Source organism: Pteronotus mesoamericanus, unplaced genomic scaffold, assembly GCF_021234165.1.
Source record: "Pteronotus mesoamericanus isolate MK-2021 breed Mesoamerican mustached bat unplaced genomic scaffold, CSHL_Meso_final scaffold_232, whole genome shotgun sequence".
Lineage (NCBI taxonomy): Eukaryota > Metazoa > Chordata > Mammalia > Chiroptera > Mormoopidae > Pteronotus > Pteronotus mesoamericanus.
The window spans coordinates 10,760,912-10,779,168 of record NW_026555311.1 but is presented as its reverse complement, the minus strand read 5'-3'; the positions used below and the strand labels follow the sequence as shown (position 1 = coordinate 10,779,168).

At 37.9% G+C, this 18,257-nt stretch overlaps 1 protein-coding gene across 1 annotated transcript in view; it reads right to left on the bottom strand.

Moving 5' to 3' along the window:
• Positions 1–5,123: 5,123 nt before the first annotated feature.
• The window catches only part of CENPE (centromere protein E), a 73,956-nt gene continuing 60,822 nt past the window's right edge, over positions 5,124–18,257 (bottom strand). Inside the window, exons 40-44 of the mRNA XM_054591830.1 lie at positions 13,444–13,556; positions 11,765–11,862; positions 9,730–9,913; positions 7,933–8,183; positions 5,124–5,218 (exon numbers count right to left, since the gene is read on the bottom strand). Coding sequence (XP_054447805.1) covers positions 5,124–5,218; positions 7,933–8,183; positions 9,730–9,913; positions 11,765–11,862; positions 13,444–13,556 — 741 coding nt within the window. The remainder of the gene's footprint in view (positions 5,219–7,932; positions 8,184–9,729; positions 9,914–11,764; positions 11,863–13,443; positions 13,557–18,257) is intronic.

The following is an 18,257-nucleotide window of genomic DNA, read 5'->3' as shown; positions in this document are numbered from 1 at the left end:
CGTAGTTCATGTTCCTTCAGTTTTTAAGAGGAGTCTCAAATCTATATACTGTATGTGTGTACGTGCTGCCATCTAGTGGAGCTCAGGTAGAACTGTTAAGTCAAAGTACAATAGAAGGTGAAAAGTGGAAAAGCATCTTAACAGCTTACTTAGAATGTGAAAATCATTTCCTTCACTTTAACCCTCCTTAGTCCTTGTCATTTGTTTGTACCTACTATGTGCTGTGCTGGAATACTCAAGATTGAATGAGCCAGAAACTGACTGTGGAAGACAGCAGAACAACGAAATAGAGGGAACCCAGGTCATCGAAGATACTGGAGCCTTCCTTCCTGGCCTTTGACCTAGATTGTTTTGAGGGAAATAAAAATTCTCCCGTGTTTAAGGTACATTTGTGGTTATTTTGTCATGCTCAGTCTACTCTAACACTGATACATGTGTAGCGGCAGAAGGCAGCCATCCTGACTACAATGCGGGGGCTGGGCTGGGGAACGTCAGTGTAAGTACACGTAGGATGAGAAAAAAATCAAGGTCGGCAACAGAGAACAGAAACCAGATTGAAAAGAAAGCACTAGATAACGTGAACCTTCTATGCTAGGCTTAATAACTCGCATTTTATTGGGCACGTAATTGGGCAGAGTGATTGAGTAGCTTATTTGTGTATGTAGTACTTAAGTTGGCTCACTTAACACCCACCCAACTCACTTTTCCCTGCCTTTTGTTTTATAAAGGCCGGAAAGCAAAACTCTGAATTCCTAGTCTCCTTAAGTTGCTGCAGATGCCTGCCAATGAAATGTCCCCTTCAACTTCTGAGGGCTTCTCTCTTAGAAAGGCGAGGCCTCTCTGAAAGCCTTTTGACTTTTGCTCTTTCCCTTCTTTTCTCCTGGAATGTAGATATGATGCCTTGGGACATAGCCATGTGACTTGGTATGAGGTCAGAAGCACACATTAAAGACAGCAGAGTAAGAAAAGGGGCCTGAGTCCTTGAAGACAGCGCCAAGTTAAGAGTCCTAGACTAACTCCTCTGGACTTCTTATGTGAGAAAAATAAACTTCTTTAGATTACTTTTTTTCTTAAGGTTTTTCATTCTTAGTGCTAAGTGTATTCATAACGATCATAGCCTTTAAGAACAAACATTGTGGCATAAAAAGGATGAAGGCAGATCCCAAATTTCCCTCACTAGTTAAGTCACTTAACTCCCCAAACCTGTTTTCTCATCTGTGACATGAGGGTAACCATAGCACCTCCCTCAGGGATGTTGTGACGAGAAAGGACTGAGCATGTGGAACCAGGGGCACAATGTGTTTAAAAATGTTAATAATTATCAGAAATTCAGTTATAATGGATAGCAAAAATTGTCCTTTAAAATTTTTTTAAAACCCTCACCTTAGTTTGTGCATGTGCCCATGTGAGGTCTTTGCTAAAACTGAACCTCATTACCACACTGTAGCTTCTAACATTGGGTCTAGTGATCTGTAACAACACGCTGCTGTGCTCCTTGCTTTAACAATGCTTTCTTTTGACTTTTGAGAATTTTTAAAAATTTAACCTTTATTATATATTTTTTCCCATTACCATTTAGTCCCCTTATATCCCCTTCCTCCAGCAATCACTGCACTGTTGTTCATGTCCATGAGTCCTTTTTCCTTTTTGCTCAATCCCGTAACCCCCTAACTGCGCCCCCCCGACTAGCTGTCATCTGCTCTCCCTCTATGAGTCTGTCCCCATTTTCCTTGTTAGTTCAGTTTGTTTATTGGATTCTACAGAGGAGCGAAATCATATGGCATCTGTTTTCTCTGACTGGCTTATTTCACTAAACATAATGTTCTCCAGGTCCATCCATACTGTTGCAAAGGGTAACATTTTCTTTTTCTTCTTCTTTTTCTGAGGCTAAGTAGTATTCCACTGTGTAAATAGAATAAATAGACTTTTAATGAGTATGTGAGTTATCTAATCAGGGCCAACTCCGACACTTTTTTTGGTGCAGTTTTCTTCAGTCTCCCTTTGTCCACTCATCTTCGACAACAAGGTTTACTCTACGCTAGCCTAAGTCATGTGGTATTGAAAATATTTGTTTACCCATCTATACTGTCAGTGGACTAAATTTCTTAAAGGCTAAGGACTGTATCTTTTTCACCCTTACATATTGTCAGCTCATATTAAAAGTATATGATTTGTTTTTTAAACACAATACGATTTCCACAAAGGCAGTGCCTTTTGGTGCTTAGATCAATGATTTGCACATAGTAGGTGGTTACTTAATATTTGCTGAATATGAATGGCAGCCTCGTAAGTTTCCTGAATATAATTCTTTCAGACTCTCAAAAAAATGTTTCCTACGAATAAATACATTTTGTCCTTTCTGATCCTGACTTTACTTTCAGACCATTTAGTATTGTCTGACTCTATTACTGTTTTCACCATTTTTGCCAGTTTCCATTGTTGATTTTCATCATTGTTCCTTCATAATCATGTCACGATATTAACACTCAGATCCTAAGAGTTAAGGAACATTCTGAGGGAGAGGGCAACAAGATGAAGGCATAAGTTCCAGCTCTTTCCCCCACAGAGGTACCAACTTAACAATATGTCAACCAAAATACCTTTGTGAGAACTTCAGAAGTCAGATAAGAAGTTCCAGTGCCGTAGGCGGGGGCAAAGCTGAGACTAGACACTCTGACACAGGGAAGGGCTGATTCACTTTACCTGTGACCAGCTCTGTCCCCAATGAACACAGTTCATCCAAAGGTCCAATATTTTGGAAGGCTGCCCAAGTGACTGGTTTCCATATTGCCTCACTTGGAGTACTGCTGGAACGGGCACAGTTTGGCAACCAGAGGGTGTGTTGTGCTCTAGACCAAGGCTGGAGTGGCTCGGCAGGACCAGGAGAAACTGCTCAACTTGCAGCTTAATCCTTGGTGGGGAGAGAGAAGAACAGAGCCTATTTCTGGTGTTTCAGCTTTTTGGAGGGTTGCCCAAGGGATTGGTATCTGCCTTGCTTTACTTGGGATGCTGATGGGAAGCAAGTGTATTTTGGATGCCTAGGAGCTAATGAGAACAAAGGAGAGTGGGGTGGTTTCCTTGTGTAGCACCGAAGAACCAGCAGCACTGCAGAGACAACAGAGGGAGCAAGAGATTAGGAGCCCCTGAAAAAGAAATTTGCAAACCTCTCTAAAGAGCAAATTACACACTCAAGCCCAGACAAGTCACATCCTCCCAAAAAGGTTTCAGATGTCCCCAGAATCTCTAACCAGGCTGACTGATGAAAGTCTTCCCCTCTACTAAACAGTCCATATGGAATGAAGAGGAAGCTGATTTTTTTGAATGCATAAAATTCAGCAAAAAATCAGAAGGCACACAAAGAAACAAACATGGTCCAATAAAAGGAACAAGATACATCTCCAGAAACAAACTCCAAAGGAATGGTGATCTCTGAATTGCCTGATGAAGAGTTCAAGATGTTTTTAAAAAGTTCAATGATATACACAAAACACACAAAAAAAGTGAAACCAGGCAAACAAAGCATGAACAAAACGAGAGCATTAACAGAGACAGAAACTATAAAAAGGAACCAAACAGAAATTCTGGAGCTGAGGAAACAAAAAAATACACTAGAGGGGCTCACAGCAGACTTGATCAAACAGAAGAAAGAATCGACAAAGTTGAAGACAGGTCATTTGAAATTATTCACTCAGAGAAGGTAAAAAAAAAAAAAAGAGCCTAAGGTACTTATGTGACATCAGCAAGTGAATCAAATATATGTACACTGGATAGCTGATGACTGATTATATTTTGAATGGTCTTAAAGTAGTTTTATTACCCAGATGTACTTACCTACTATTTTGCATTACTTTTATTCAGTGGAGCAGTGGACATTGTAAAGAATCAAATCTGCAGCTCTGTTACAGGGTCTTGTTTGGGCAAGAGTGGGAAGGAGAAACAACACTCCTAAGACACAGACCTGAAGGAGAGGATTTTAGGAAGAGACAATTTCCACTTAGCCCTATGATAGTACGCTAAGGGAAAATGCCCAATACATAGACTAAAAATGAAAGTTATGATGCTATTGATAATTTCTTCTTCAATGACTCTTCTCATCAAAAAGCAAAGAATGCTTTGAAATGACTAACCTTGTTCTGAAATTTATGTAACTTTTTTATGTGATTTTTTCAGTCATGGGATTAATATAAAATATCACATACTCTCTAAAACAGTTCTTGACGTCTTATAGAGTCATAGAACCCTTGGAGAATATGATAAAAGAGAGTATGAACCTGAGCATCCTAGAAAAATGAATCCACACGTTAATGTGATTTTTTCAGAGGTTATAGACTGTGCGAAGCCCATTCATAGGTGCCTTATATATGTGGGGTTCCAGGTTTAGAACACTTTATTTTGGCAGTAACTCTGGTGCTGTTTCCTCATGTCTAAAATGAAAGGATATAGTAGATGATATGTTAAGTTGTTTTGGCTGAGTGTGAAGTGCAAACGAGTACAAATTTCTGTATAGAGTGCTTGTATAGTAAGTGGGGAGGGTGGGTAACAGAAAAGAACTTTTGTAATTACTACAGCAAAAGGAAGATTAAGACTAGAAAATGAAAAGGTCAAAACACTCGTTATCCCATAACAACTTAAATACAGAAAGCATGTGTGTATTTTCTAGCAAAATTCTACATGTCAACAAACAAGAGAGGAGAACCAAATATACCCCACTGAAAGACTACAGGAGTTGTGATTCAGTACTAATTAAATATTTATTGAATGTTTAAGGTACTAAACAAGGAGTTTATAATTCTCTTAAGCCACATGTTGATAACTTTACAGTAATAAAAATGGATACAATTTAGATTAGAAATTTCCTTCAATAACTTTATTCTTTAAAAAACATATAAATAAATATGACAGTTCAACTTCTGAAGTATTACCACATTCAAGAAGATGATATTGTTATCACCATTCTAAATTACTAGAACGCATTACTCTCTTGTCCTTTCACCTTCCAATTGTAGTGGCAAAATTAAAACTGAATTGAAGTTTAGTTGGACTGTGACATAATTGCCAGGGTTAGACACATAAAGTTAATAACTAAGGAATGCTGGGTCTCAGGAAAGTGACAGAATAGGATACTACTGAATCTTGCACTCAGGCAGGTCTTTTTCTGAGAAGGCCTGACAAGCACTTGACTGAGGATCCACATTCTCTGCTCCAGGAGGCGGTTCTTCTGAGGAAAGAAAAAGCAAACAAAGCGATTTTATTTTAAAAATACACAAAAAACAAATATAGCTGGAAGTGCAAAGGATGTTAGGATAGTAGAGATACGAAAAATGAAATATGGCCATGTGACCATTAACTTCCTCATATCTGGTCATTAAAAAGGTGTATTTCGCTTCGTCAGAGATAAAGAAGTTTATATCCGATGTTCTTGTAAAATGAATTGCAAGGACCACATTGTACATAAAACCAGGAAGTGATGAAGTCTTATTTGAATTCATAAATTTGAGATGCAAAGTAAACCAAACATGGATTGAGTTTGGCTTTCTTCTGTCCCATTTTTAGAAAAAAGATGGTGTGCTAAAATCGTTATGTATTTTAGAGAATATTAAGACACCTTTGGGAAACTTTCAGCCTTTAAAAGTACTTCAATTGCATCTATTTGTTTATTAACAATATACTTTCAAATTATTATATTTATAAAAGTACAGGTGACCCTTGAACAACATGTTTGAACTGCACAGGAACACGTGATTTTCAGTAAATACTATAAAAATTATTTTCTCTTCCTTATAATTTTCTTAACATTTTCTTTTCTCTAGCTTACTTTCTTATAAGAATACAGTATATAATACACACAAACTGTGTTAATTGACTCTTTATGTTATGAGTAAGGCTTCTAGTCCACACTATACTATTAGTAGCTATGTTTCTGGGGGAGTGTAGTTATTTGTGGATTTTTGCATGTGTAGGGTGGTCAGCACCCCTAACCCCCAACACAGTTCAAGGGTCAACTGTAAATGTGGCATAACTGGTTTTGCCAATTTTCTTAAGTTCTTGAGATAATTTAGATTCCCTTTTAGAGTTAAAAACTGAGTTTTTTTAGACTGATATTTTACAAATTTTAGTTGGGACTATGTCCTTTAATTCTGAATTGGTCAGTTTTTTGATTTATATATTCCTCCAGCCTACTCTTTTGTTCATTTCACTGAATAGTACCAGAGAGATCCACATATTGATGAACAGACTTGAACAGTTTTATCTGTGGTTGGATTAATTAATATTATGCCTGTGCTTCAGGTACTATCAGATAAAATAAAAATGATTATAAAAGTCTGTAAGTTTCTCAAAACTCTTCTAAAATAGTGTGTATGTAGACAGCAATACCAGCCAATTGAAGGTCCTTAAATATTTAAGTAGTATTCCATGAAGCGGATAGTTAAAAAAAAGTTTCCAAATTGTTTTGTGCCTTTTAATACTTCCAAGAGCACTTTTCAGACTGCTGACCTGATCAAATTTTAATGTGTAGTTAATAAGAATAGACTGATTTCTTCTTTGTCACAAAGTACAGCTCTCATAAACCCTGGTCACCTCTGGTCAGGGCTTTATGACGACTTGGCAGGTGCCTTTCTTAGCGTACAATTTTGTCGCTTTAGATGTTTGCAGCTGCGTGCGTGACAGGGTATTTCGGACAGGCAGACACTGTCACACAGAGCTCTGCCTGTGCACACCTGGGCAGGGCGAATGCTACGTGGTGAGAAAGACTGCAGGACATGCAATGTTACAGAGCTTCCCTCACAATGACCCCCACTTGCGTACTGCACCTCTGAGGAGCTGGGGCTGATGGCCGACACTCCCACTGCCCCACTTCATTCAATCAGGCACCTAGCACTGCTGATTTCACTCCCAGATCTTTCCCACCTACTTCTCTCCATCTCTGCTGCACCTGCCCAAGCCCACGCTACTGTCACTCTTGTGTAGGCAACTGTCATAAACTCTTGCTCTATTTGTTGGTTACCTCCCAAAGGAGGTCGCGCTTTCAAAATGTATAGCTCATTATGTTCCCCTGCTGTGGTTTAAAATCTTTCAAAGGCTTTCTCTACTTGCTGTCAGGGAGAAGTAAACATTTCTCTGTACAGTCTACAGACCCCTATGGGCTTCTCTCCCTGGCTTCCCCGACTTCCGCCAGGAAGGCCTGTGCTCACTGTGCTCTGGCCACACCCCACTTCGTTCAGCCCTCCCTGGGTCTGGGGCTGTCCGGTTCTATTGGTATTGGGCGCTCCTTCCTTCTTTGTTAAGCTAATTCACATTGACCTCTTAGATCTCAGTTCCCTTCTTCTTCTTCAAGGAATCCTTCCTTAATGTTCTTGGAATAAAAACCCATTATTAAGCCTTAGAGACTTTTGCACTTTAGAATTTTACCTACTTTGGGACTACCTGAGTATCAGCTACACTTCTGATTAGACTGTAAGCGCTGGTAGGGCAGGGACCATGTCTGGTTTTGCTCATCAATGTAACATCAGGGTCTAATATGTGACACAAAGTTGGTCAAAAAATTGATTTTTGAACAAACTAAGTAAATGATACAAGTCTATAATGCCATTGAGAATACTGGCTCATTGAATTGATGAGAAAGTCTTTTTCAGGAAAAGTTTTGTTTACGGGGCAGTGTCTTTACGTCCTTAAGAGAGTTGCTTGTCTACCCTTGAGAAAAGCTTGAGGGTTTAAGAGGTAGAATAAAGTGTTCACTTGGGGTAAAAAGTGACTGGACTTGGGGTAAAAAGTGTTGTGCTTTGGAGGCACTCTCAGAGAGAGCAGATGAAGTCTGTGCACTGTTACTTGCTTACCTAGTTCTTCTCTCATCTAAACCTGCCCTCTGGGGCCACATATTAAGTTCCAATTGTTTATCCCCTGATTTCCAAGTACCAATATATATTCACCCACCTGGACAAAGGCCTAAACCTGAGTTATCAAAATAGCGAACTGGATGTGGGGATGGAAAAGACTTCGATCGGCTGTCAAAAAACCAGGACTTTGGTGATTCCTTTGGCACGGGATCTTGTAAATTCCGTTCCTTGCACTGAGAGGGCGTACGTTGTCTCTTTTCAGAAGCTGTTCGAGTCACTTTAGGAGACTTTGGAGAATTCTCACAAGTTACTTCCTTGAGAACCTCACTGGAAAGATGATGATTATTGCTTAAATGGGGGTGGGGCGGAGGGAGGGAAAGAAAGGGGACTATAAATAAGGCTGCTCATTTCCTGAAATGTATTCACATAAAACATTAAAAAAAATTATGGTTGAAAATACATAACACATAACTCACTACTTTATCATTTTTATATTTTAATTTCAACCTACTGCTTCCTGTTTGGTCTATTTCTAAAGTTTGGAAAATGAAATGAGGTCAATATACAGAGAGTGAATCTCTGTGATCATGGAATTCTGAAAAGAAAGCTCAGGGTATAACATCAGGTTTCCAAATAAATTAAAAATATTCAGAGTGATTTATCTACTGATAAATTAGCCCCCTGGACCAATGACTCTTTAGTGTAACTCCGTTATTTTAAACTATTACCCTGTGCTTTTTTGGCTTCGTTATAGTCTTGCTTCTTATGGGAAATGCCACCAGCATTTATCTAGTCCCCAGGAGACAAGAGGGAAGCCATCCCAGAGGCCCTGCTCTCCTGTATTTTGTTAGTCAGCCAAGTCTGTTGATATAACTCCTACTTATCTGTCAAATTCATCTTTGTATTTTTATTCCCCATTCTTCATTTTATTTATTGGCCTGAACTACAGCAAGTAAGATTCCTAAGCTGGGTTCCTTAATGCTGCTCTAGTAGCCAGACATGTTATCTGATCTCCCTAGGCCCTGACTTAAAATCCTCCAGTGGAGGTAATCCTCCCGTTATGTTAGGATACCACCCAAACTTGCTTGGAATGATCTCTAAGTGCCTGTGGAATCTGGACCAGTTACCTGTGGTTCTGTATCTTGCATTTGTCTCATTCTCTGTGCTCTGGCCACAATGGATGTCTTTCAGTCTACCTACTGGTTCTTCTTCCTGACTCACAGCCTGAGCACATGCTGTTCCCTGAGCTTACCTGTCTCTCCTTTCATCTAGCCTAACTTGCACTCACTTTTCAGATCTACTCATAGTCTCTTGGTCACCACCCTTCCTAATGCTAGGATAAGGTCTCATCCCTCTGGTATACCCTTTCATGTTTCACTTGTTTAATAGCACTCATTACAAAGAGTTAGTTATTTGTATAATTGTTTAGTGCCTATTTTTCTTCTATGGTATCATTAGTAGAGATCAGCACAAGATTCTAATCTTTGGCAGAAGCCAAATAAGTTTGCTAGAATTGTTCATAAAGTAAAAGGAAATAAGCTACAATAATGGACCTAAGAAGCTCTCTTGAGTAAAGCCTCATTGACTTTGGTATATGCACTTGTATATTTAGGCTGCCCCCTCAAAGATTCTCTGTTTACATCCTGGCTCTTGGTTTCGTCAAAAAGAGGTCTGTTGACAGGGAGCAAACATCTGGAATAGTGTTACCATATTCTTATTCCTTTTAAAAAAGATACATGAGCTCTAAAAATTACTTTCCCCATATGTGTAAAAGGTTGTTAACTGCAAAAAAACAAACCAAAAAAAATCACAACATATGTATGGGTATATTATCATCCTCCCCTACATGTAACAGCCATAAGCATAATTTCTGTGACATGTAAGCAGCTCTTACCTTGACAGTTCATTGTTTTGCTTTATTAGCTGTTCATTTTGCTGCTTCAACTTACAGATCTCCTTTTTTAGTCGTGCATATTCACTTTTCAAAATAAGAGCTTTTGTGCTTTGTACAATGCCACTGCCACCCCCGCAGGTTAGGGGCTTATTTGAAGGTTGAGAATCATTATCTTCTAATACCACTATGGGGGGCAAATATACAGACAGGTGACAATTTTAATTATCTCCAAAGTTAATTATCTCCAAAATAAAGGAAACAGTACTAAGTGCAATAAGTCAGCATAAATCCCAACACATCTCAGCCACCATCTCCCTGGAAATCATCCTTGAATTCCTTCTTCTACCTGACTTCCAATGCCTATTCCATTATCAATTCTAAATATTTGTAGAATCCTTTCTGCTCTTCTCCACCCATCATTTCCACTACCATAATGCTGCTAAGATCTTTTACAATGAAGGCAGCAATAGCAACCCTCCCCAGTTACAGTTTTCTTCCATGGACCTATCTTCCGTGTCAGTGGGATCCCCTGAAGGGCTTCTTCCAGCACAAAATGTGTGAGGGGGCTCCACCCCAGTCATTTAGTGCACTATAGTCAACACGTACTTGTTAACTAAACAAACCTTAGAATAATATTAAGGCATCTATTACTATATATTCTATACTACGTGTATAAAAAGTAGAATAAGGAATTGTTTTGTAAATTTTGGGTAAAATTGCATAAAAATGTGAGAAGCTTCTAAAGTTGAATAGTCCACTAAATCACTGATGATTTACAAAGAAGAGTAAGGTGTTGTGGAGATATTCAATGTCCATTTTCTTTTGAATTATTTTGAATTCAGGTACATTGTACACCTGAAAATTACTTACAAATCAAGAACCATTATCCTGACTGTAATATAACAACAAAGAGTCCTCAGTTCTATTTTTATTCCTTGAAGTTTTCTAGGTAGGAGCTGCAATAGACACTAGGGAGGTTCAAACTAAGTATGTACTAGACAATATCTTTAACTCTAATTTCTGTTTTGAATAAGTGGATAACAATACACACAAATACCATCTTATGTTATTAGCTTGACATTTACAATTTTCAGTGTGCTTTCACACACCACTTGCAGCAAGTACAAATATGCTAGGAGGTAAAGTGTGGTCCCCATGACCTCTCACAGTCTTAAGGGAAGGCAATCAGTTGAGAGACCTGACCCGGACTTTTAGATCAATGCTTGTTCTGTAATACAAAGCTGCCCGAAGTACTGGTCAGAATTCTCTCTTGGAAGATGAAACACAAGAAATAGAGATATGGAAAAAGGTTTGTCTGAGGAATGTATTTGCAGAAATTTGATCATTACATTTGAAAACTGTACATAAGATAAATTTTAAAGAGTTTACAACTAAGCATCAACTCAGTATTTTCAGTATTAAGAACAAATAGGATGTTTACTTATTTGTATTGTGCACTGATTACCGTATTTTGCTGTGTATAATGTGTGCCTTTTTTTTTTTGCCCAAATTTTTGAGGGAGAAATAACGATGTTCATTGTACCTGGGTGTAATGATTACATACCATAGGTATAATAATGGATATAAAAATCCTGTGTATAATGCTCACAAAAACATGGGTACATATTATAGATGGCAAAATATGGTATATTTTCACTATGCCTATTGTTAAAAATCTATTAAGACATCTTTGGATTTTTATTGAGAAGGGTACTTCTACCTTGATAGGTGAGTCATTTTTTTTTATAGTACTGAGGGTATCTTCACTATATTAAAACCTGATGACTCAAAGGTAAAATTAATATTTTTCAAGAATCTATAATGGATAAACGGTTGACATTATAGTAAAACTAAGGAGATGGCATAGGATAAATACAATCATAATGAATTCATTTTAAAAGTAGTTTTTAATAAGTTAGTGATTAACCTAAGTTTATTCTTGACTGTCACATATACCATAGTAGTCCTCAAAATGTGTAAGTGTAGTGAGAAGTAAAATGGACAGGATCTGGAAATACCAACATTTTCTACTTACTTGAGGTGTCTTGGGCCTGTTGATTTCTTCTAAGATTTTCTCTCAATACCCTTATAACTTCTTTTTGATATTCTATAGTGGCTTTTGTAGAAGCAATTCTAATAAAAACAACAATAGAAATATATAAAAGCCCAGTAACTAACTCTTAAAGGAAGAATACACAGGACTGTTGTCAAGAATTTCTAGTAAGATATATCACACTGACATAATATCCATAAGTAACAGTAGTTAGGTAGAAGCATGCATGACACCATCCCTGGTATCATGCACTTTATAGCTATAACAACATCAAATTCAAAGTATGTTTGGTTGCGGTGTCATTATTAACATTGAGAAACCAATTCTTTTCAAATTTCTGGAAGCTCCATAGCTATTAATTGGATATTGAGCAAAATCACATGTGAAGGCACCATAAAATAATTGGGCTGTTACCATGAGGTTTTAGAAACACCTTGAAGGTACAACATTACCAGAGCCTGAAAGTGAAAGGCAGCTTCCTTTCTACACTGTCAGGAGAGCAAACCCTGGGGGCAGCCCTGGATTAAGGTGGTAGAGTAAAAAGTCAAATTCTGCTTGCTGTTCCTCTGTGGAAAGATACACTATGAATTGTGGGTTTAAGCGTTAATCAGAAATGATAACTTATAAAATGTTTTGCTTTTCTTAGAGATGGCAAGTATCTACTGATTCTACTTCATAAGTAAAATTGCTTTTATAATGAAGAACTTAGTATGTATTAAGTTTCATTAAAACCAATAGTCTTATCAATGGAAGGCTGGTTAGAATGTATAAAGGTTCACAGGGCTTACTTTTTTGAGCAAAATTGGGTATCACCATTAAATGTATAAGTCTTCCTACAAAGACTTATAGGAAGAATAAAAAGTGTTGAAACTAGAAGGAATCTTAAGAGTCCTCTAAAACAAACCTACCGTTTTATTGATTATGACTGTGAGGAGTAGAGAGATTGAACAACTTGCATATGTGATATATTAATAAATAGTAACAATGTATTTCTATATCAGTTTCCTCTCCTCTGTTTAATGGTCTTTTCATTATGGTATATCACAAAAAACTTTAGGCCTGCTATTATGTATAATGCCATATATAGACAAATCAATAAAATATACACTCTTGGGCACGAGGTACTATAATTTCACAGGAACTACAGGATGTGGCAAAAGTAGGTCTACAGTTGTATGTGAAACAGTTTATTCTTGTATTATTTATTAATTATTGTATTATTTTCCATATAAACTATAAACCTACTTTTGCCCCATGTTACACAATCTTTACACAAAAACACAACAGGAAGAACAAACAAAATTAAGAGAACCAACAGAAATCTCAAACGGCTAAACACAGACAGACACACACACACACTCTTTCTTAACATTCAATTTCAAGCATGTAAAGGCCATTGTAAGCTTTTTATATACGATTAAGCCAGAACCATCCAAAGACATAGTGTGTTATTAATTGATCAGAATTGTGCTTATTTTTAAAAATCTTTGCATTTGTAATAAGAGTTTAATAAATTTAGAATCTGTGGATGTTTATAATTATTTTAAGAAAGCGATAACATTATTTTCAGATACTTTCAAAACAACCAATGCAAAGAAACATATTATTTTGTAAGAAAATTTAAGCTATTAAAATCATGTTCAATTAAGGCAAAGACATACTCCTTTTCAAACTCTTTGGTAATTTTCATCTTCTCTAGGTCTATTTTTACCAGCTTCATTTTGAGATCTTCAATTTCTTCTTTATAGGGTTTAGCTCCTAAAGCAACTTTGTCCTAAATTTTTTAGAGGGGAAAAAAAATAATTTTAGAGCAGTTTCAAAGAGTTGTGACTGTTTTTATTTGGTAGAAACATTTTAAAAGAGTAACTCTAAATATATAAAAAAATTAGGAAAGGCACAAATTTTAATGCTAAAATAAAAAATAGATATTTAATGTGAAGTATATTTGAAGCTATTAGAAAGTAATATGTAATTAGAGACCATATGATTTTTATTTCTTAAAACAAATTCTTTCTCAAATTAAAAATGATAAAGTGAAACACAAAGGTTGAAGATAATGACATGGATAGACAAAGGTAATCAGAAAAATGAAACAAAAAGATGTCAGAACAACAATATAAAACCAGAACTGAATGTAAGGAATAAAGTATTATAAAGCATTATTGGGAATACTTTGTATTCAAAGATGGTTCACTCCAGTGACATAAATATATCTACTTTTCACTCAGAAAAAAAATTATTCAAGCTGGTTCTTTGAAAAGATTCATAAGGTGGACAAACCTTTGAGCAGACTCATCAAGAAAAAAAGGGAGAGGACCCAAATTAATAATATCAGAAATGAAAGAGGAGAAATAACAACTGATACCACAGAAATACAAATGATCATCAGAAACTATTATGAACAATTATATGCCAAGAAATTTGAAAATCTGGATGAAATGGACAAATTTTTAGAAAAGTATAATCTTCCAACACTGAAGGAGGAAGAAACAGAAAGCTTGAACAGACCGATAACAGTTGGGGAAATTGAAGCAGTCATCAAGAAACTCCCAGCACACAAAAGTCCAGGGCCAGACGGTTTCCCAGGAGAATTTTACAAAACATTTAAGGAAGAGCTAACCCCTGTCCTTCTCAGACTATTCCAAAAAATCCAAGAGGAGGGAAGACTCCCAGACTCCTTCTATGAGGCCAGCATCACCCTGATCCCCAAACCAGATAAAGACCCTACAAAGAAAGAAAACTACAGGCCAATTTCGCTGATGAACATAGATGCTAAAATCCTCAACAAAATATTGGCAAACCGCATCCAGCAATACATTCAAAAGATTATCCATCACGATCAAGTGGGATTCATCCCAGGGATGCAGGGATGGTTCAATATACGCAAATCAGTAAATGTGATACATCACATAAATCAAAGAAAAGACAAAAACCACATGATCATCTCGATAGATGCAGAAAAAGCATTTGACAAGGTACAGCACCCATTTATGATCAAAACACTCAGCAAAATGGGAATCAATGGGGCATTCCTCAACATAATAAAGGCCCTATATGAAAAACCTATAGCCAATATCATACTCAACGGGCAAAAACTGAAAGCTTTCCCACTAAGATCGGGAACACGACAAGGATGTCCGCTCTCACCGCTTCTTTTCAACATCGTATTGGAAGTCCTAGCCACAGCGGTCAGACAAGAGAAAGAGATAAAAGGCATCCAAATAGGAAAGGAGGAAGTAAAACTATCATTGTTTGCAGATGACATGATAGTGTACATAGAGAACCCTGTAGACTCTACCAAAAAACTCCTCAACCTAATAAGTGAATTTGGCAAAACAGCAGGATACAAAGTCAACATTCAGAAATCAAAGGCGTTTTTGTACACCAGCAATGCAATAGAAGAAGAAGAAATCAGGAAAAATATACCATTCGATATAGCACGAAAAAAGATAAAGTACCTAGGGATAAATTTAACCAAAGACACAAAAGACCTGTATGCAGAAAACTATACAACATTGAAAAAAGAAATTAAGGAAGACACAAATAAATGGAAGCATATACCGTGCACATGGATTGGAAGAATTAATATCCTTAAAATGTCCATACTACCAAAAGCAATCTATAGATTCAACGCAATCCCTATTAAGATACCAATGACGTATTTCACAGAAATAGAACAGACATTTCAAAAATTTATATGGAACCATAAACGACCTCGAATAGCTGCAGCAATTTTGAGAAAGAAACACAAAGTAGGAGGGATCACAATACCGGACATCAAACTCTACTACAAAGCCACTATACTCAAAACAATCTGGTACTGGCACAAGAACAGACCCATAGACCAGTGGAACAGAATAGAAAGCCCAGAAATAAGTCCAGGTCTCTATGGACATCTAATATTTGACAAAGGGGGCAGAAGCATAAAATGGAGCAATAACAGCCTCTTCAACAAATGGTGTTGGGAGAGCTGGATGGCTACATGCAAAAAATTGAAATTGGATCATCAGCTGACACCATACACAAAAATAAACTCAAGATGGATAAAAGACTTAAATATAAGTCGCAACACCATCAAAGTCCTAGAGGAGAACATTGGCAGGAAACTCTCAGATATCCCACACAGCAATTTTTTTCACTGATATGTCTCCTAAAGCAAGGGACATAAAGGAAAGAATAAACAAGTGGGACCTCATCAAAATAAGAAGCTTCTGCACGGCGAAAGAAAACATCAGCAAAATGAAAAGGGAGCCAACCATTTGGGAAAATATATTTGCTAATGATACATCAGATAGAGGTTTGATCTCCAAGATATACAAAGAACTCGCTCGACTTTACTCCAAGAAGACAAACGATCCAATCAAAAAATGGGCAAAGGACCTGGGCAGACGCTTTTCTAAGGAGGAGATACAGAGGGCCCAGAGGCATTTGAAAGGATGCTCTGCATCACTAGCCATTAGAGAAATGCAGATCAAAACCACCATGAGGTACCACCTCACACCGGTCAGAATGGCCATCATAAACAGATCCACAAACAACAGGTGCTGGCGAGGCTGTGGAGAAAAGGGAACTCTAGTCCACTGTTGGTGGGAATGCAGACTGGTGCAGCCACTATGGAAAGCAGTGTGGAATTTCCTCAGAAAGCTGAAAATGGAACTGCCTTTTGATCCAGCGATTCCCCTGCTGGGACTATACCCTGAGAACACCAAAACGCCAATACAAAAGAACCTATGCGCCCCAATGTTCATAGCAGCACAATTTACAATAGCCAAGTCTTGGAAGCAACCTAAATGCCCATCAGTAGATGATTGGATCAAAAAATTATGGTACATATACACAATGGAATACTACGCAGCAGAAAGAAAAAAGAAGTACTAAACTTCGCAACAGCATGGATGGAACTGGAGAGCATCATGCTAAGCGAAATAAGCCAGGGGGCGAAAGACAAATACCATATGATCTCACCTATAAGCGGAACCTAACCAACAATGCAAAGAAGCAAGGCAAATATGACCAGCAACACTGAAAGGAAAAGAAATCAACAGAGACAAGAGGGAAGGGGGGGCAGGGAAAGGGAAGGGAAGGGGAAAGTCAAGGAACATATAGCAAGGACTCATGGACAAAACCAAAGGGGAAGAGCTGAGGGAGGGAAGGTGGGAGGGGGCAAGGGAAAGAGGGGGGGAAGGCAGAAACAAATGTATTTAAAAAGTAAATAAATTAATTAAAAAAAAAAGAAAGAAAAAAAATTATTCATACATACATACGTATATAATTCTTTTTTTAATGAATAATGTCTCAATGAGTAATTGTTAAATAATGAAAAAAGGAGACATTCTTGACTTCTTACTAATTTTAACAGGAATGACAAGACAATGGAGCTGGAACAGCAAAGTTAAATGTCTATTAGGGTCAGATTCAAGTAGCAGAAGTATGAGAATGGCTGGGGCTAAATCAAAAGGGAGTGGTAAGGATGTGATGCATGAGGGTGTGATGTGCAATAACATTCAAGTTAAAAAACATTGAAATGAGGAACTACCAGCCAAGATGGAGGTGTAGGTAGATACACTTTGCCTCCTTGCACAACCAAAAGAACAACAGATTTAAGAACAAAAAATTACCAGAACTGCCAGAAAATCAAGCTGTATTGAAGTCTGACAACTAAGGAGTTAAAGAAGAAACATTCATTCAGACTGGTAGGAGGGGTGGGGACGGGCATCCAGGATGGAGAGGATGTGCAGGTGGCTAGAGGATGGGGTGGTCCCACATCTGAGTGTGGACAAACCCAGAGGAATAGCTGGGGAGTGAGACAGACCGTGCAACCGAGGGTTCCAGGGCAGGGAAATAAAACCCCAAAACCTCTGGCTGTAAAATACCTGTGGGGGTTGCAACAGCAGAAGAAATTCCTGGCCTCACAGGTTCCTTGGAGTTCCTTGGAGAGACCCCACAGGGTCCAAGAACGTATGCGAACCCACCCACCTGGGAATCAGCACCAGAAAGGCCCAATTTGCTTGTGGGAAGTGGGGGAAGTGACTGAAAGCCTGTTGAGAGCCGAGCAAGTGGCATTGTTCACTCTCTGACCCCTCCCCCACAGACAGCATCACAACACAGTGACCTGGGTTGCTCCGCCCTGGCGAATACCTAAGGCTCTGCCCTTCCCAGTGTTAACTGGTGTGCTGAGACAAAAAAATATGGCCCAAATGAAAGAACAGATTAAAGCTCCAAAAATAGAACCAAGCAATGAAGAGAGAGCCAACCTATCAGATGCACAGTTCAAAACGCTAGTAATCAGGATGCTCACAGAAATGGTTGAGTATGGTAGCAAAATAGAGGAAAAAAATGAAGGCTATGCAAAGTGAAATAAAGAAAAATACACAGGGAACCTACAGTGAAGGGAAGAAAACCAGGACTCAAATCAATAATTTGGAGCAGAAGGAGGAGAGAAACTTTCAACCAGAACAGAATAAAGAAAAAAGAA